The sequence below is a fragment of the Sodiomyces alkalinus genome (assembly GCF_003711515.1).
Source record: "Sodiomyces alkalinus F11 unplaced genomic scaffold SODALscaffold_7, whole genome shotgun sequence".
Taxonomy (NCBI): domain Eukaryota; kingdom Fungi; phylum Ascomycota; class Sordariomycetes; order Glomerellales; family Plectosphaerellaceae; genus Sodiomyces; species Sodiomyces alkalinus.
Window position 1 is genome coordinate 1275780 of NW_021167085.1, and position 19926 is coordinate 1295705.

A 19926-nucleotide genomic window follows, 5' to 3' on the forward strand; every position below is an offset into this window, starting at 1 on the left:
AGCGGTAGATACTATACCTAATTATCTTACTCGTATTCTACGTAATATTATAGGTATTATTCTAGGATTTAGTTTATAATTTCGGTTTATCCGTCGGTTATAGGGTGAAATACTATTAAGTACTTATATTTCGCCCCTAGTTAGCTTATAACTGCTTTCTAGAAGTTACTAGTAAATAATTTATTTCTGTCTATAATAATCTTATATAGTATGCTATAATCCCGGATTAGGTAGTCGAGGAAGATACTAGCTAGTTCCTTTAATATAGTGTTTTTAATATATAGAATATAAAGAGTGTATTTCGTGAGTCGGTTAATAATTACGAATACGCTATTGTAGGCGATTCTTATTACTGGATCTTTAGATATCGGAAATCCTATCACGAAGTCTATTATAATCGACTTCTAAGGTCTATTTACTATTAGTAGTGGCTTTAGTAGTCCGTAAGGTTTATATCGGCTACTCTTTACTTTCTAGTAAATATCGTAGTTACGAATAAAGTCCCTAACTTATTCTATAGTTCCTGTATAGCCGTATTATTATCGTAATCGGCGGTAGGTCTTATAAACTCCTTGATATCTATATATTAGCGAGGCGTATGCTTCTTTAAACGTGGTGTCGATTATCCGATTAATACTATTTATTTCTCTATTTTTAAGGGTAAGAGCTTCTCCTTCCTATTAGAGTATAGCTTATAGTTTAGATGATTTATTAGGTGTTCTTAGTCGGCTAAGTGCGTCTACGCGACTATTTTCGCTTCCTTTTATATATTAAATATAGAAGTTGAATTCGGGTAGGAATTCTGCCTATCGGATCTATCGTTTATTAAGAACCTTAGTAATGGTGAATTATATAAGGTTCTTATAATCCGTGTAGACCTATACTAGGTGTTTTATTCCTAATAGATACGGTCTCTATTCCTTAAAGGCTTCGATAATAGCTATTAGCTTTTTATCGTGGATCTAATAGTTAAGTTCTAGTCCACTAAGTTTCTTAGATATAAAGGCTATAGGATATAGTCTTCTTTCTACGTCGTGTTATCCGAGTTATACTCCTAGAGCTTAGTCGGATACGTCTATTTCGAGTTCGTATTTTTTATTAGGGTCTAGTATTACTAAGATAGGTTCGCTAGTAACCCTTCCTTTAAGGGCTTAGAATACTTCTTCTATTCTTTTATTCTATTCGAAGTCGAGCCCTTTTTTAGTTACTTTAGTTAAGGGGATAGTAATTTTACTATAGTCTTTAATAAACCGTTAATAGTAGTTAACGAGTCCGAGGAAAGACTAAATATCGCGAACGTTCTACGGCTATAGCTACTTAGAGACGTATTAGATTTTCGCCTTATCTATATAGATTTTATTAGGTTATATTATATACCCTAAAAAGTTAACTTCTTATATATAGAATTATACTTTTTCTGGTTTAACTAGTAGGTCGGCGTTTAATAGAAGTTATAGGATCGTGTAAACGTATTATCGGTATTCTTCGAGTATTTTAGAAACGATAAGGATATCGTCTAGGTATACTATAACGAAGTAGTCTAGATACTTCCTTAGGATATCGTTAATAAGCGTTTAGAATAATACTAGCGTATTTATTAATCTAAAGGGTATTATAAGGTATTCGAAATATCCTCGCTTTATTCGGAACGCTATTTTCTATTCTTCTCCTTCCTTAATCCTAATTAAGTTATAGGCTCCTTTTAAGTTAAGTACTATAAACTATTATACTCTAACTAGCTAATCTTATATCTCCGAGATAAAAGGTAGTAGGTAGCGGTTCTTAATAGTTATATTATTAAGTTATTAATAGTCGATATATAGTCGTAGTTTACCGTTTTTCTTTAGTATAAATAGGATAGGGTATCCTGCTAATAACTATAATACTCTAATATAGCCTTTTACTAGTATTTCTTTAAGATATTCTTCTAAGGTATCTAATTCCTTTTAATTTAGTCCGTAGATTAAAAAGAATTTCGGGTATATACCTTCCTTAAGGAGTATCTCGTGATTATAGTGTTAATATTTCGGTAATCTAGTCTTTAGATTTTCGGTAAATAGCTTTCCGTATTTACGGTATTCTAGTAATACCTTAGCGAGTCTATTATAATCGCCTTCTATAAGTCCTCTCTCTGCTTAGATAATCTAATAGATTCCTTTAATAATATTTATTACGCGTCGGTTATCGTGCCGTCGCTATTATCTTAACGTCTTTCGGACTTCTTTCGCCTTAGTCCCTGACTTTTAGCGGCTATTTAAGTCTCCTTAAGGCTCCTTCGTCGGTAAGTCTTTCTGCTATTTTTAACGGATATCGGGATCGGGTAAGGTTTCCTTCGTGGTCTTTTACTTACTCTTTAATCTCCACTAGAGCTAGCTAAGCTTCTAGTCTATATCAGGATTCTACTCGTTAAACTATAGCTTACTAAGGATAACGTCCTTATAGCCTATATCGTATATATCGAACTTTATTACTTTAGTCTTATTCTAAATCCTAACCTAAAGGTATATAGTCTCCTAGCTAATAATAACTTCTTCTTAGGACTAGTTCTTTCCCGTATACGGAGTAATTTTATACTTATCTTCTAGGTGTTTTCTAACCTAGGGTATAAAGAACTTTCTCACGGCTACTAGTAAGATAAAGTTTCCTACTACGCCTATATCTAATAGTGCGTTTATCTTATATTTATCGAGTTATATTCTAATATAATAATACCCTATACTACTACGTGTTATAGAGTATATCTATTAAGTGCCTCTCGCGTGCTCCTTATAATAGTATACTCCTAGTTTTTTACCTATTTAGCCTGGTATTCGAGAGATATCCTTTTATCTAAGAACCTATACTGAATTAAGAGCTGCTTTATCTATCGTAGGCGCTTATCGATAGCCTAAAAGCGTGATTCCTAAGCTTCTTAGTCTTATTCTAGTTATCGGATTTTCCCGGTAGCGTATACTATATAGCTAGTGGTTTTATATTCGTCTAACCGGTATTTATAGTAGTTATATCTAGGTGGTTAAAGGCGAATTTCGCGTCCTTTATCCCTAGTTTCCGTGATAACCTAGTCGTTACGTTATCTCTTTAAATAGACTCTATCTTCTAGGGTTTATTCTCCGTTCCGTGGCTAGAAGTTATTAGCCTGTTTATATTCCTTATATATAGGATATACGTCTTTAATATAATTAGCCTGAAGGATTAGGCTATAATCTAAATAGTTAGCGTATATTATCTATCCTTTCTTATATATTTAGTACTCGGGTAGTTAATCGTCCGATTCTTATAAGCTTATTATTAGGCTAGTAAAAGTATCTCGGTTTTCCTAAGTATAGTAAGGTCGCTAATATATAGTTTATTACTACCCCTTACTAGTATCCGTGTATCACGGCCAGCAAGACAAGGCCCGGCCCGGGCCTACTACGGGACCCTGGGTCTTAAGTATGAATATCACTATAGCACGGAGGGCAAGCTAAGTCAGGAGGAACGCGGGTCACGTGCGCAGACACGTGACCACCGGATCGAGGGACTCGACAGATGATCCCTATGATCCGAAGGGATCATCCAGGACAGCCCATGATCCCGAAAGGATTATGGTGGAAAAGCATCGATCCAGACACCGGAAACATATATATATACTAGAGTATCCTAGGTCTTGCTTCTACTAGAGAATAAGACATCGATTAATCTAAGTCTTTACCTGGATTATTAGTCTACGCTCGACTCTACCTTATAAAGAAAACGTCTAGTCTTTACGACGTAACTACGACTAGATACTACGAACGATAGTTACTACTCTTTAGTTAATATCCTCTTCTTATTTTAAACTAAAACCCCGATACTAGTCCCTTATCGTCCGCTATACTATAGAGGACCGGAAGCCGTCGTAATATTTTAATCGATCCTATTCGGTAAGCTAACCTTAATAGCTAATAAGTAGTACGCCCGAAGCAGAAGCTACTTCGCCTAAGGAAGAAGAAGTCACTTTATCTGAAGAAGAATCATCGTCTGAAGAATCTAGTTCCTCCGACGAAGAGGAAGGACCAGAATAACCTTAATAAAACGACGAAGTAGCTAGTAACCACTCTTCTAATATATCGAACAATAACCGTACCACGAACGCTATAAGCACCGCGACGCCTACCACTACTACTAAAAGAAGTAACGACCTTTAGTAGATTCGCGATATAATTACTTAGCTTTAGGGGGAGAATACGACCCTAAAAGCCTAGTTAAACTATCCTAGAATCGGGGCTAAGTATAGATACCCTATACCCCCTAAGTACGATAGGACTCGGGGATAGCTTTAGAGCTTTATTACTTAGCTTAGAGGCTACCTCTTATTCTACTAGGATAGTATCCGTACGGAAGAAACTAAGGTACTTTATACCGTGGCACTCCTTACGGGAGATATGCACGAATAGTTCAAGTCTATCCATAAAGACTACCTAGAGAATATAGGAATAGAGATCCTAAGGAAGCCCGGGACCACGGTAATCTTCGAGAACTTCGACGTATTCGTCGAGAGACTTAACGCTATCTTCGGCTAGCCCGATAAAGAATAAGTCGCGGCCGAACGACTAAGCTAGCTATATTAGACTAAGTTAGCTACGGACTATACTACGAGATTCTAGTAAATCTCGTTAAAGCTTAGCTACCCGGATAAGCCCTTTATAGATCGGTACTACTAAGGACTTAAAGAAGAAGTAAAGGATGAATTATACCGATTAGACCGACCTAAGACGTTTAGCGAATATACCGTGATAGTAATTCGTATTAATAACCGGAACTATAAATAATACGGTTAGAAGAAGTATTAAATAAGTGTTCTGTTCTACACGGCTATTTCGAAGAAGAAATAATTATACCCATGCTAGTTTAGAAACACCTTATATAGATACTATAGTGGACTTATAGAGCTCGATAATATTAACCGATAAAGCGATAAGCAGGGTAAAAAGGATATAATAAAAGTTAAGTATTATATCTATAATAGGCTAGGTTACTACACACACGACTATTATAAGCCTAAGAAAGAATAACCGTAACGATAAGTAAATACGATCGAGAAAGAAAGACCCTAGAAGGAAATTAACGCTATTAGATACCTAGAAATTCATAGGGACGAAATACTATACGTTAACCTCTATTAGGCGACCTGCTACGATAACTATTATCTAGTATACTAATCAGGGAAAGACAGAGCTAGGTATTACCCTAAAAGACCCTAGAAGATACTCGCTATAGTATCTAGTAACGAGTACGATAATAACTATAGCCTTAAGATCCCCGACTAGGATAAGGATAAACTAGCTTTATAAACTATCGCAGAAATCCTTTAAAAATACGGATGGACGAAAGAAGAAGCTAAGAGGCAGAAGTAGATCTTAGAAATCTAGAAGGAAGGAGATTATACCCGAGGGAGAATCGCTAAACTCGAAGAGTAAGATTAGGAAATAGAGTCCGATAGAACCCCGGATAATAACACGAACTTCTAGTATTAACCTATAGAAGCAGCTAACCTAATTAAGGAGGAAACTATCTAGCTACGGATACTCGACTAGCTTATAGAAGAACCCCTTAGATAGACCTACTAAGTTCGTTTCACTAAACTTAACTTCGATAACGCTTACCGTAGGATACCCACGAATATTAGCGGGGAATAGTAGTAAACTACACGTTAGCGACCTCACCGCGTTTAGGAAAACCAAGATACTCTTACCGACCTAATAATAAGCCTACGAGGATTAGACGATTAACCACCTAGGCATAACTGCTACGGGTACCGGTTAGATAAATATAATACTACTAGCTGCGTAGTATACGCTTCTAAGAAAATCCGATAACTAGAATAAGACTAAGGAGCTTAGGAGTCACGCTTTTAGACCCTCGATAAGCGCCTACGATAGATAGAATAGCTCTTAGTCTAGTACGGGTTCTTAGATAAGGAAATATCCCTCGAATACCGAGCTAAACGGGTAAAAAACTAGGAGTATACTATCGCTAGGAGTATACGAGAGGCACTTAATAGATATACTCTATAATACGTAGTAGTATAGGGCATTATTATATTAGAATACGACTTAATAAATATAAGATAAACGCACTATTAGATATAGGCGTAGCGGGAAACTTTATCTTACCGGTAGCCGTGAGAAAGTTCTCTATTCCCTGGGTTAGAAAACACCTAGAAAAGGAGTATAAGGTTACTCTGTATACGGGAAAGAACTAGTCCCACGAAGAAGTTATTATTAACCAGGAGACTATACACCTTTAGGTTAAAATCCAGAATAAGACTAGAATAATAAAGTTCGATGTATACGATATAGGTTATAAGGATATTATCCTTAGCGAACTATAGTTTAACGAATAGAATCCCGATATAGACTAGAAGCTTAGCTAGCTCCGGTAGCGATTAAAGAGTAAGTAGGAGACTATAAAGGAAACCTTACCCGATCCCGATATCCGTCGAAAATAGCAGAAAGACTTACCGATAAAGGAGCCTTAGGGAGACTCAGATAGCCGCCAGAAGTCAGGGACTAAGGCGAAGGAAGTACGAAAGACTTTAAGATAGCAGCGACGGTATAAGTACTAACGCGTAACTAATATTATTAAAGGAATCTACTAGATCGTCTAAGCAGAAAAAGGACTAGTAATAAGCAATCATAATAGACTCGCTAAGGTATTGCTAGAATACCGTAAATACGGAAAACTATTTACCGAAAATCTAGGAACCGGATTACCGAAACACCGATACTATAATCACGAGATACCCCTAAAGGAAAAGATATACCTAAAATTCTTCCTAATTTACGGGCTAAACTAGAAGGAATTAGATGCCTTAGAAGAATATCTCGAAGAGATACTAGTAAAAGGCTATATTAGAGTATTATAGTTACCGGTAGGATACCCAATCCTATTTATACTAAAGAAAAACGATAAACTACGACTATATATTAATTATCGATAACTTAATGATATAACTATTAAGAACCGCTACCTATTACCTTTTATCTTAGAAATACGAGATTAGTTAGTTAGAGCGTAATAGTTTACGGCACTTGACTTAAAAGGAGCCTATAACTTAATTAGGATTAAGGAAGGAGAAGAGTAAAAGATATCGTTTCGGACGAAGTAAGGATATTTCGAGTACCTTATTATACCTTTTAGACTAATAAATACGCCGGTATCGTTCTAAAGACTTATTAACGATATCCTAAGGAAGTATCTAGACCACTTCGTTATAGTATACCTAGATAATATCCTAATCTTCTCTAAGACACTCGAAGAACACCGATAACACGTTTACACGGTCCTATAACTTCTATAAGACACCGACCTATTAGTCGAACCAGAAAAAGTTTAATTCTACACGTAAGAAGTTAACTTTTTAGGTTATACGATATAACCTAATAAGATCTGTATAGATAAGGCGAAAGTCTAATACGTCTTTAAGTGGCTATGACCCTAGAATATTCGCGATATTTAGTCCTTTCTCGGACTTATAAACTACTATTAACGATTTATTAAGGACTATAGTAAGATTACTATCCCCTTAACTAAAGTAACTAAAAAAGGACTCGACTTCGAATAGAACGAAAGAATAGAAGAAGTATTCTAAGCTCTTAAAGGAAGGGTTACTAGCGAACCTATCTTAGTAATACTAGACCCCGATAAAGAATACGAACTCGAAATAGACGTATCCGACTAGGCTCTAGGAGTATAACTCGGATAGCGTGACGTAAAAGGAAGACTACACCCTATAGCCTTTATATCTAAGAAACTTAGTAGACTAGAACTTAACTATCAGATCCCCGATAAAGAGCTAATAGCTATTATCGAAGCCTTTAAAGAATAGAGACCGTATCTATCAGGGATAAGATACCCAGTATAGGTCTACACGGATTATAAGAACCTCGCGTAATTCACCACTACTAAGGTTCTTAATAAACGATAGATCCAATAGACAGAATTCCTAGCCGAATTTAATTTCTATATTTAGTATATAAAAGGGAGCGAAAATAGTCGCGCAGACGCACTCAGCCGATTAGGGACACCTAACGAATCACCTAAACTATAAGCTATACTCTAATAGGAAGGAGAAGCTCTTACTCTAAAGGATAAAGAGGTAAATAGCATTAATCGGATAACGGATACTATATTTAAAGAAGCATACGCCTCGCCGATACATAGATATTAAGGAATTTATAAAACATACTACCGATTACGCTAATAATACGGCTATATAGGAACCAAAGAACGAGTCAGGGACTTCGTTCGTAACTGCGATATTTGCCAGAAAGTAAAGAGCAGCCGATATAAACTTTACGGACTATTAAAACCACTACTAGTAGTAAACGGACTATAGAAGTCAATTATAATAGACTTCGTGATAGGATTTCTAGTATCTAAAGATCCAGTAACAGGAATCGCCTACGATAGCATATTCATAATTATCGACCGATTCACGAAATACACTCTTTATATTCTATATATTAAAAACACTATAGTAGAAGAACTAGTAAGTATCTTTATCGACCGCCTAATCAGGGATCACGGCGCACCGAACGAAATCATCACGGACAGAGATAAGCTCTTTACTAGTAACTTCTGGAAAGCAGTTATAAGCTAGCTAGGAACGAAATATAAGTATTCGATAGCGTTTTACCCTATAACGGACGGATAAACCGAAATCATAAACCAAGTCCTAGAATAGTACCTACGATACTATATAAGGTACGAATAAGATAATTAGGTGTAATACCTGCCACTTATATAGTTTGCATATAATAGCTCGTTAAACGAGTTAACAAAGAAAACACCGTTCGAAGTAAATTACGGATACACACCGATAGCATTTAGAAAACCTTTAGAAGGACTAGACGCACTAAGAGTAATAAAAACAGTTAAAAGTATAAAAAAACTACACGAAGAACTACGAACCGACCTAGAGATAGTCAGAACACGAATAAGCAGGTACGCGAATTAATCAAGGATTAAGGGACTAACCCTTTTAAAGGGGGACCACGTCTACCTTATTCGTAAAAACATTAAGATATAACGACTAAGCGATAAATTAGATTTTAAAGAATTAGGACTATTTAAAATCCTAGAGAAAAAGTTAGATATAAACTATATTCTATTACTACCTCCGATAATAAGGATATATAATAATTTCTATATTTCACTACTTAAACTAGCACTAAAAAACGTAAAAATAATATAAGACACGATTATAGTTAATACTAGCGACGTGTATAAAGCAGAATAAATCCTCGATTACTAAGAGACGCTAGACGGCACCGAATATTTTATAAAATAGAAAAACTACGACTACGGCGATAATATATAGAAACCTAAAGAAAACCTGATTAATTATAAGTAACTCCTAAAATAGTACCGATAGGGCGCTATTAGGACCCAGAACTAAACACTCCTATACCTTACACCACGCTAAACTCCGTAAGCACCGAAGGAGATAGAACTATATCCGGGTATATAGTATCCTAATTATCTATAAAACCGTTAGGAAGGTGCTTAGAGGACGAAGAAGAAGGATAACCGCTAGAGGACCGCTCGCGCTCCCGATCGGCCTTTTCCTTCTCCACACGCTCTAGTTCCTCCACACTATCGATACCTCGGGAAACCGCCCGTATTATCTTCTTAAACCATAACTTTTTCTGTTTTCTTAAACGTTAAACCTTCGCCATCAACTATATAAGCTCATCCTCGGCGGCTTTGAGTTCCGCCTCCACTTTCGAATAATTATCCCCGATTTTACGAAGTTATTAAGGGGTTAGCCCCTTAGCGTCGTAACGGGGCTGATTGCTTTTAACGCAGCCGAGGTAGCGGGAGGAGTCGGACGAAGTCGCGCACGATAATTTCTTTTTAGAGCAGAAAGAATAAGGACGATCTATAGCGGAAGGGTTCTGGAGGAGAAGTTATAAAAGAACGTTACGCCTTTCGGTCTTTAGGTAACGCGAGGAAGATTTATTAACGCGACCTGATATAGTGGAAGGACGGTTAGTAAAGAAGAAAAACGAGGAACGGGCGAAAGAGCGGGGAACACGTACTTATAGATACTAGGATAGTAACCTAGAAGGAGGGAGGTAATATCACGGCTAGTAAGATAAGGCCCGGCCCGGGCCTACTACGGGACCCTGGGTCTTAAGTATGAATATCATTATGGCACGGAGGGTAAGCTGAATTAGGAGGAACGCGGGTCACGTGCGCAGACACGTGACCACCAGATCAAGGGACTCGACAGATAATCCCTATAATCCGAAGGGATTATCCAGGATAGCCTATAATCCCGAAAGAATCATAGTGGAAAAGCATCGATCCAGACACCGGAAATATATATATATACCAGAGTATCCTAGGTCTTACTTCTACTAGAGAATAAGACATCGATTAATCTAAGTCTTTACCTAGACTATTAGTCTACGCTCGACTCTAGCTTATGAAGAAGACGTCTAGTCTTTACGACGTAACTACGACCAGACACTACGAACGATAGTTACTACTCTTTAGTTAATATCCTCTTCTTATTTTAAACTAAAACCCCGATGCTAGTCCCCTATCGTCCGCTATACTATAAAGGACCGGAAGCCGTCGTAACACCGTGGGTGCTCCGTAATAGGCGTTATTTAAGCTAAGTTTAGTAAAACGGACTTAATAGGTTTATCTAAGGGGTTCTTCCGCGAGCTAGTCGAGTATCTATAGCTAAATAGTTTCCTCCTCGATTAGGTCGGCTACTTCTATAGGTTAATACTAGAAGTTCGTGTTATTATCCGGGATCCTATCAGACCCCGTTTCCTAATCTTACTCTTCGAGCTTAGCGATTTCCTCCTATACGTAACATATATAATCCTCTTTCTTAAGCTAGTATTTCTCTTCGGGAGTGAGTCCTACTTCCTGGAGGGCGCTAAAGCCTTTACTGCTAGTATTCGTATAGACTTCCTATTTCTTCTAGATCTCTAAGATCTGCTTCTATCTTTTAGCTTCTTCCTTTATCTATCCGCGTTCCTAAAGAATTTCCACGGTAATTTATAAAGCTAGTCTATCGTTATCCTAGTCAGGGACTTTAAGGCTATAGTCGTTATCGTACTCGTTACTAAATACCATAACGAGTATCTTCTAGGGTCTTTTAGGGTAATATCTAGCTCTATCCTTCTCTAATTAGTATACTAGATAATAGTTATCGTAGCAGGTTATTTAATAGAGGTTAGCGTGTAGTATTTCGTCCCTATAAATTTCTAGATGTCTAACAGCGTTAATTTCCTTCTAGGGTTTCTTTCTTCTAATCGTATTAGCCTATTATTATAATTATTCTCTCTTAGACTATTAGTAATTACGCGCGAAGTAGCCTATTTTATCGTAATTATAGTATTTAACTTTACTTATATCTTTCCTGCCCTGCTAATTATTTTATCGGTTAATATTATCGAGCTTTATAGGACTATTATAGTATCTATACGAGGTGCTCCTAAATTAGCGTGGGTATAGCTACTTCCTGCTAGTATTAGCTTAGTTCCTCCTATAGTAAGTAATATATATCGTGGTATTTAAGTTCTAGCGTTTCTTTATTCGTCGTTTAAATTATCGGTTATCGATCCGAATAGCTATAGCTATAAACGTGCTAAAATCTTCCGGGCGGTTAAGTTTATATAGCTTATCCTTAACTTTATCTTTAAGCCTATAATAGTATTAGTCTATAAGGGGTTTATTATTATAGTTAAGCTTTAAGGCGATCTATTAGAACTTAGCGGTATAGTCGGCTACCGACTTAGTCTATTAAAGCTTTTTAAGTTATTAGGCAGCGACCCTCTTCTTATTGGGTTACCTAAAGATACCGCCGAGTCGCTAAGCGAAAACCTCGAAATCGCTAAAAATAGCCGTAGTATTATCCTCCCTCTTAGTAGGATCGTTAAGGTACTCTAGATAGTCCCTGTGGATAGGCTTAAACCACCTATAGGCGTCTCCCGTGAGGAGTGCTATAGCGTAGAGAACTTTCGCCTCCTCCGTGTTAAGGGTGTCCTTATAGAATAAGAAATACCCCCGGAGATAGGTTAGGAAGCCTTATAGCTATCCCCGAGTCCTATCGTACTTAGGTGGCTCTAGGTATATATACCTTAGGTTACTAGGACGTGGTGCCTTAATCTAAGCTCGGAGTTACTGGTTCTCTTAGTGGAGTTACGTAATTTAATTACGTATAGCTTATATTAGGTCGGCGGCCGTGGTGGCTATTATTCTAGTGTTACTAGTAGTATTACCCGTGGTATTAGCGTTATTCGATATATTACCTTTTATTAAGAGAGTACTACTTATTAGGTGTTAAGGTCTACTTACCGAATAGGATCGATTAAAATATTATAACGGCTTCCGGTCCTTTATAGTATAGCGGACGATAAGGGACTAGCGTTAAGGTTTTAGTTTAAAATAAGAAGAGGATATTAACTAAAGAGTAGTAACTATTGTTCCTAGTAATCTAGTCGTAGTTACGTCGTAAAGACTAGGCGTCTTCTTTATAAGGTAGGTTTAAGCGTAGAATAATAGTCTAGGTAAAGACTTAGATTAATCGATGCCTTATTCTCTAATAGAAGTAAGGCCTAGAATACTCTAGTATATATATCCACGAGATCACGAACGCCCTGGTGATCCCTTGGCCTGGGATCACACTAGATCACTTCCTTAGCTAAGTGATCGTTAGTGATCCTAGTGATCCGTCTATACTAGTGTGTTCCTTATACTAGCGCCGGGCGTGCTAGTCTATCTTCCTTGGTTATCCATCACGTGACTTAACACGTGATATTATCCTGAGTCATCCTCTGGTTGCGTCCTGGTACGTTGCATACCAGTGCATCCCTCGTGCTAGTGCATATTAGGCCTGTTAGCCGTAACACTATCCTCGTTTAGAAGGTGGTAGATATATTTAGGACACGTATACCCGCCCCCTTTTTCTTTCTCTTTTATGGATAATACAATCATACATTTCCTGAATCAACGCTCCCTGTAAGCACGCTCCTGTCAATTTAATAAGTTGCTCCCCTCTTCCTGCTTGAAGCGTGAAATAAGAGGAGCCACCCAGTTAAAGGCTGATAGGCCGTACCAGAGCACCGTCAATCCATTGGCGTCATGGGCAGCCGCGAAATAAAACGTCAGACCTAAGACGAGTGGTAAGCCGGGGAACCATACGGCATCCGCATGAGAAACGCGATTCCCAAGACTTCATAGAAAAAGAAGCCTGTCTCCCGTCTCGTCTCGTCGCGTCGTTCAGGAAGATACAAGCCACAGATACGTTGTATACCGTGGCACCGAAGCAGAGACCCAATTCGTAAAAGTACCGCGATCCAATTGGTCATTGTCTCCGTCAACTCCACAGGCCAGTGGAAGAATACCCCACTTCGCACATCGTAGAACAAGTGAATCCCTCCAACGAGAAACCCCACGTTCAACACAGGCTCAAGCGAATTTTGAGTAAATATTTTTCTTTGGAAAATGGCATCATCGTTCTCATTTTCCTTTGGAGGCGACGACATAGAAGAAGATCAAGGGTCGAATGAAGAAGTCACCAGCTTGGCCTCGAAAGTTGAGAAGCACACCTTGTCAGAGCCTGCAAGCGCCCAAGCCCAGCAGCAGCAGCAGCAGCAGCAGCAGCAGCAGCAACAACCGGCCACAGCCAGTGCATTCCCCGTCGCCGGAAAGCCCCAGTTAACCCCCGCGCGACATGCCTTGCGGGACCTCTTTCAGCAGCTGCCGTCCAAAATCGCGTATAGCCTCCTGGACGTAACTTTGGACGATGGGCGCACCATTGACCTACCACGGAGAGAGTTGTGGGATGTCAGAATTCAGCTGATGGCCGAGGTCGAAACCGAGGATGGCGAGGGGAGTGAGGGTCCCGAAGGACTCGGTGCCCACGACATCAAGACGGGTGTTTACGAAGGGGGCTTCAAGAGTTGGGAGAGCAGCGTGGATCTTGTCAAGGTACTGGGCGCCGATAGGCACATGAACGAGGCGCGGCGACGGCCGCTTCGTGTGATCGAGGTACGACCTCCCTCCTTGGACCTTTTCTCTCCAGTGCCATTGGAACGCCAAAAACAAGAAACCCCTTTTGCGGCCCTTGTGATTTGAGGTTGAACGAAGAAGAGACAAGAAAAAAAAAACCATAAAGAGAAGGTTGATCAACTGACAAGCAGCCCCGGGAGGTCGACCGGTTGAACAGCTTGGATGCGGTACGGCGCTGCCTTCGCTAGCCATTTTTCGATGGGCTATGGAAGCCCAATTCGAGTCGGACGCGACTGGTCCCCAACCCCCGTTGTCCCTAGTCCTCGCCGACTACAACCCGACGGTGTTGCAGTTGGTGACCTTGCCAAACTTCGTTCTCGCCTGGGCTCTCGCTCATCAGTCACGCGGCTGCACAGCGCTCCAGGGAGCATTCGACCTCGAGGGGGAACTCGAGCTGACGCCTGAGGTGCTCGCAGCCTTCCGGGACTTCCTGGTCGCGTCCAACATCTCGTTGGACTTCGTCTCGGGGGGCTGGTCGGCCGAGTTGGTGAATCTCATCTACGGACTGAGCCTCAGCACCAGCCCACATGACAGCGACCGAGACAGGGAAGGTGCGAGTCAGGACAGTGTGAAAGAGCGCGAAAATGACAATGAGGGCGAGGCCAGGAATGGGAATGGGAATGGGAATGGGAATGTGAACGCCAATTCGGATCCGACTCGGAATGAGCGCCACGACACCTTGGTACTGGGCGCCGAGACGATTTACTCGCCATTCGCCCTTGAAGCATTCACTGAAACGGTCTTTGCCATTCTTTCCAGGGAACGGTCGTCGCCACAAGAGGGATGCCAGGTCGAGTGCCAGGCCTTGGTTGGGGCCAAAAGAATGTACTTCGGTGTCGGCGGGTCACTCGACGACTTTATTGACAAAGCGAGGGACAAAGGGGCGACAGTGACCCAATTAAGAGAAGAGGCGGAGGGCGTTCGACGAGGCGTTGTGCGTTGTGTCTTGTGATTGGATTGCTGTTGTCCTTTGCTCTCTTTTTCCCTTCCCTTTTTTTTCTTTTTTTTTCTTATCCCGTCCCCCAACTTTTCACTCGTCACGAACCTGACGAAATTGACGAAGGTGGTTTTCTTCCGTGGCTTTCATCATTCAATGGAATGGGCCAGACTCCAGGGTACCTGTGATACCCAGTACCCACTGTTACCCACGATTCAGCACCCACCTTACACGCCACGAAAAAAATATGGTTAGTCAGGTACCTCCTCTAGAGGTTGGGATGCTTCCTGAACACGGTGGATGTGGACGGTTGGGTCAGGGGAAAGTGGCACTGCTGAACAATGTAACGAACCACGTTCGCGTATCATGAATCGGATTTCAAACACCTACCACAAACTCTTCTACGGATTGAATACCGCATGTACAACGTACAACGTACCTCTGCTGTTGCGAACAGGTATTATTCGTACATGTATGTACTTGCTGATTTGTCCGGGGTTCATTGGCTGGTGTGGCTGGTGAAGGATGGGGGATCGGGGACGTGGAGATCATGCCTGCAAGTTTGACCAGGGGCAGTCACGGTGGTGGCCTTATGGTGGACGATGCTCATTTCCCGTCGAGTGCAGTTCCTTCCACCTCGTTCATTTACGATTTAATGCCTGGGGGGAGCGGGGAGGCTTAAATTACGAGGTAATTACTTCCTAACTGGTTCTAGCCAAGGCTGGCTCTCCAGGGCCCATGGATGAACAGGCAGCGCCTATCTCACCTCCCTTTTCTTAAGGTCCCGTCTTTCCACATCGGGTCCGCTCTCGCTTGCCCTCTCTTGATCTTCCTTCCTCACCAGCAGTTGTGACAGTCGTCAGCTCAGTCAAGCCTTCCCCTCGTTGTCCACCCAGCTCGTCGTCAAACTCATCGTCTCTCGCTTTAAATACTTTCGTTCTTCTGCGCACCGTGCATCTTGTTGTTCAAGTCGTCTTTGATTTCTCACAACAACATCAACAAGCCAAAACTACGCGTACCCCTAATACTTCCGGATTACAGTATCCATCCCCATATCGATCGTCCGCCGCGTTCCACCAGCCAACATCTGATGTAAGTCTGCATGCCAAACAATGCTCTAACCCCCCCTCCCTCCGTCGCGCCGCTCCTGGCGCCGCTCAGAATTATTACATTAAAGTCTGCCTCGCTTTCTTGTTCTTCATCTCATCCACCACATGCATACGCGTGTTGTATTTGTTTTCGGTGGTCTTTCTTCCCAGGGCATTTCTTTTCTTCCCACGATCTTTCTCCCACTCTTTGCTGCTCCGACCTCCCCTCCTTTTGTTTCAACAACCTAGTTCAGGGCGTGTCCATTCACTTGCTAATCTCACAGAGTTAAGCGTCCCTAGTTCTCGTCTGTCCTCATAATCCCCCATTTCGATAATCGACTTCCAGTCCCGAACACAAACGACACCATGAGAATCGTCAGTATTGCAACTCTCGCTGGCCTCGTTGCCTTCGTCCAGGCCCAGAATGGAGACTTTATCATCACCAACTCAGAATTTGACCTCGTCCCTGGCGAGGAGTTCACCCTAGAGTGGGCTGGCAACGATGGTCCTGTCACCATCCGCCTTCAGACCGGCCCTTCGGACAACCTTCAGACCGTCGAGGTCCTTGCTGGTATGCTTAGCCGATGTCAATGCCGAGGTTTCCCTCCACTTGCCATGCTAACCAAGTCGCTACAGAGGGCGCGACTGGCGATTCCTTCACCTGGCTTGTCCCTGAGGACATTGCGGACAACACGTACAACTTCCAGATCGAGGATGAGGCAACGGGTGAAGTCAACTACAGTGTTCAGTTCCCCCTTGATGGCGATGATTCCGCCGTCACCGCGACCCCGTCTGCCGAACCTACGTCCGCCGAACCTACGGTTACTCCCTCCGACCTGACCACGGCTGCTCCGTCCACCACCTCCGAGGCCGAGTCTTCGGCTGCTAGCTCTGAGGCCTCTGAGATTTCCAGCGCTGTCTCTTCTGCCATTAGCTCGGCAGTCTCCTCTGCTTCTGAGTCGGCCAGCTCGTCAGCGTCGGAATTGGCCAGTATGTTCTATCCCCTCCCATCCTTGTTTGCTGACTACGTGTTATTGATACTGATACCGTCACAGGCGCCACCGAGTCCGATGATGCTGCGCCTACTGAGTCCGACGACGTTGAGGTCCCCGGCAGCAAGGCCGGTCGCCTGGGCAGCCCTCTTGCCCTCCTTGGCCTCACCGTTGCCGCCCTGCTCTACTTCCAGTAATTTCTGCCACTTTAACGTTGTGCCGGAGGTGGGTCATGGTCTTACCACTTGGTTCATGGACATGTTAAACACGGGAGGCACGTGGTACGGAACGAGATTGGGGGTCGTTTTGCCGTACGACCTCGAACATGATGAGGTATTATGGGGAATGCTTGTTTTTACCCATTGTATCAGGGCACTTGCGGTTCATGCACGTGCTTAGCATAATTAGTTCTCATGCGACCGGAATATTTTTGTTGATTGGGATCGCTCTCTGCTCACTTGCTCACGGGAAAAATCGTAAGAAAATCGTAAGGGGCCGCTTGCCCGTTCGTTCTGCAACACGTACGAGGCAAGCGCAGTGGTTCCGCGGGTGTCTGCATGTCTCGGGTATGGGGAGACCCGATGCCACGGAGCATTTCCACATGGGGGGATACAAAGGGGCGGGCATTGTGTAGTTTCCGATCCGTGAGAAGCATCGAACTGTCGTCAGCCGTTGGAGTCATCCATGCTCCTTATCAACAGAAAGCAAACTAACTTCGTACATGTTTGCGCCAGGGTTACCAGCCAAAGCAAGCCCTGGCGGCGTAACTCTAATTATTTCGAATCAGATATGACCAAAGAGGTTGCGAACTTTGCTAAGAACCGCCTAACCGAATTTGTGAATTACACTGCACTTCATTCATGAACCTACCCGACCAAAACGTCTAGTAAGGTAGTCAGTACACTCCGCTGCTATGCCAACCGCATGTCCCCCGACCCTACCAAGTGTGATCCTGGAGCAATGTAGCTCATCCACTCCCCGTCTAATATATGGTATGCACACAGATGTATAACCCGCTTCCTTTTTTCTCGGTCTTGATCCTGCGCCCGGTACATATATCACCCACCAGTGCCCATAAAAGGACGCATGCATCATGCTAGAATGTTGTAGATAGACTGAAGCGAACACACGGAGCCACATCCACGACTGGGTTGTACCTGGGTTATCAGGTAAACTATTTTGCGTGCAAGCACGTTGTTGGTCTTCGTCGCTCAAAGTTTACTCTTCGGCCTGCCGGCCCTCGACTCGTCCGATACGACGGCGACGACGACGACAACGTCATCCACCTTGCCGCCACGCCAGTTTTCGTGGGGATACCACTTTTGGACCTCCTTGGCGAAAGGACCATCCCGTTTGGAGTTGATGCTCGCGGCTTTGGCCGCGGCGGTGATCTCGGTCGCGAGGACGCTCTGTAGGCTGACAGGTACCCTAGAAGGCGAGGAAGCCGAGCGTTGTTCTTGCGTCGCCGTTAGGGGGCGCAAATCATCGATGACGCGAATGCCGCCCTTGTTGTCTTCTGCCACGGCTTGCCCCTCGCTGTCAGAGGGCGTGGTGACCCAGGCTCCCGAAGACGTCATGACCCGGCGAGTGATGCGAAGGACATCTTGGTCGAAGAGGTTGTCCCACACGCCGTCGCTGGCAAAGACGAGAACGTCGCCGTGGCGAAGCTGATGGTGGGAGACGTCGGCGTCCCGGGGGAAGTCGCTGAGCTGGGCGCCGCCGAAGGCGGCCATGCGGGCGGCGACGGAGGGTGGTACGACGGAGAGCTGGAAGGGGGTGTTGAAGGCGTGGGTCTGCGGTTCCGAGGAGGCGTGGACGGCGCCGAGACGCAGCTGGAGGAAGCCGGAGTCGCCGAGGTTGGCGACGTCGAGGGTTCCGTCTGGGGCGGCGACGGCGACGCAGGCGGTGCTGCCGCCGGCGCGGATGGTGCGGTCTTCGCAGACGCGCTGATAACCGACCTGCAAGAGGTTGCGGGCCGACGGCGGGAGAGGGGTCGCGGTTTCGGCGGCGTCGGGGTTCTCGCTCTCGTGTTCGGAGGCGGCGGTGGAGATGTACTCGCAGAGGCCGTGGGCAAAGTCTGCAGGGTCGACGCCGGAATCGACCCAGCCTCCGACGCCGTCGGCAACGCCTAGGGCCACGGCGTTGGTGGTGCCTACGGGGCTGACAAAGAAGGCGTCATGGCCACTGTCCGGGCGAGCCGACTTGCTGCCCTTTGTTTGTGGGAAGCGGTTGTGGGAGTCGAAGTGGAAGACGTGGGTGGTCGGGTCGAAGCGGCGGTCTTTCCCCGTGAAGGAGGCGGCTACGTGGAAGGTAAAGGGGCCACTCGAGCCAGTGGGTGAATTCAAGGAGCTTGCTGTCGAAAAGGAGCGTCTGTCGGGACGGAAGGGGGGCGGGTCGATCGCCATGCGAGAGGGATAGGGGCGAGTGCGGCCTAGAGCTAAGTAAACGGGCTTTGGTTAGTCCAGATTGCTCAATTAAGAAACCAACGTCTTGATGTATATGTATGTATTCCTACCTAATCTATAGAGAGGACGGATGGACGAGAGTGATGGCAGTTGGTGACGAGATGCGATCAGCGTTGCAGCCATTGCTCTGAGTATGGTACAATGTGTCGTGGTTTCTGAAAGTCTCGTACCTTGCCCCTCGGCATGTCGAAAGGAAAGTGTACCAAAAAGTGATGAAGGAGCAAATTCAAGCCTTGGAGTCTGTAGCCATTACTCCCGAGTCAGATATCGAATATTGACAGTCGCAAATCACCACTCCAACAACAAAAACATGGGTGGGTGGGTTTTGGTACTGAGTTAAACTTCTTTCAAAGGAAACTCGAGATGCTTACAACAACCACCACATA

At 43.3% G+C, this 19926-nt stretch overlaps 3 protein-coding genes across 3 annotated transcripts; 2 read left to right on the top strand and 1 right to left on the bottom strand.

The window, feature by feature from the left end:
* Positions 1-13439: 13439 nt before the first annotated feature.
* On the top strand, positions 13440-15504 carry SODALDRAFT_334521 (hypothetical protein). The gene is made up of 2 exons (XM_028612237.1): positions 13440-14037; positions 14216-15504. Exons 1-2 carry the CDS (start codon positions 13492-13494, stop codon positions 15008-15010), a joined length of 1341 nt encoding a protein of 446 aa, XP_028465228.1. The 5' UTR covers positions 13440-13491; the 3' UTR covers positions 15011-15504.
* Positions 15505-16009: 505 nt separating this feature from the next.
* On the top strand, positions 16010-17401 carry SODALDRAFT_196418 (hypothetical protein). The gene is made up of 4 exons (XM_028607172.1): positions 16010-16087; positions 16368-16654; positions 16720-17073; positions 17139-17401. The coding sequence occupies exons 2-4, from the start codon at positions 16450-16452 to the stop codon at positions 17270-17272; spliced, it is 693 nt and encodes a 230-aa protein (XP_028465229.1). The 5' UTR covers positions 16010-16087; positions 16368-16449; the 3' UTR covers positions 17273-17401.
* Positions 17402-17820: 419 nt separating this feature from the next.
* Positions 17821-19893, bottom strand: SODALDRAFT_196460 (protein serine/threonine phosphatase 2C). Its single transcript, XM_028607173.1, has 2 exons — positions 19591-19893; positions 17821-19506 (listed from the first exon to the last, which is right to left on the bottom strand). The coding sequence occupies exons 1-2, from the start codon at positions 19661-19663 to the stop codon at positions 18287-18289; spliced, it is 1293 nt and encodes a 430-aa protein (XP_028465230.1). The 5' UTR covers positions 19664-19893; the 3' UTR covers positions 17821-18286.
* Positions 19894-19926: the final 33 nt, after the last annotated feature.

Coding starts and splice junctions, on each gene's coding strand:
- SODALDRAFT_334521 (XM_028612237.1), top strand. CDS start 13,492: ATGGCATCATCGTTCTCATTTTCCTTTGGAGGCGACGACATAGAAGAA. Junction 14,038..14,215: donor GGCCGCTTCGTGTGATCGAG/GTACGACCTCCC, acceptor CCGGTTGAACAG/CTTGGATGCGGTACGGCGCT.
- SODALDRAFT_196418 (XM_028607172.1), top strand. CDS start 16,450: ATGAGAATCGTCAGTATTGCAACTCTCGCTGGCCTCGTTGCCTTCGTC. Junction 16,655..16,719: donor GACCGTCGAGGTCCTTGCTG/GTATGCTTAGCC, acceptor AAGTCGCTACAG/AGGGCGCGACTGGCGATTCC. Junction 17,074..17,138: donor GTCAGCGTCGGAATTGGCCA/GTATGTTCTATC, acceptor ATACCGTCACAG/GCGCCACCGAGTCCGATGAT.
- SODALDRAFT_196460 (XM_028607173.1), bottom strand. CDS start 19,663: ATGGCTGCAACGCTGATCGCATCTCGTCACCAACTGCCATCACTCTCG. Junction 19,507..19,590: donor CCGTCCTCTCTATAGATTAG/GTAGGAATACAT, acceptor ACTTAGCTCTAG/GCCGCACTCGCCCCTATCCC.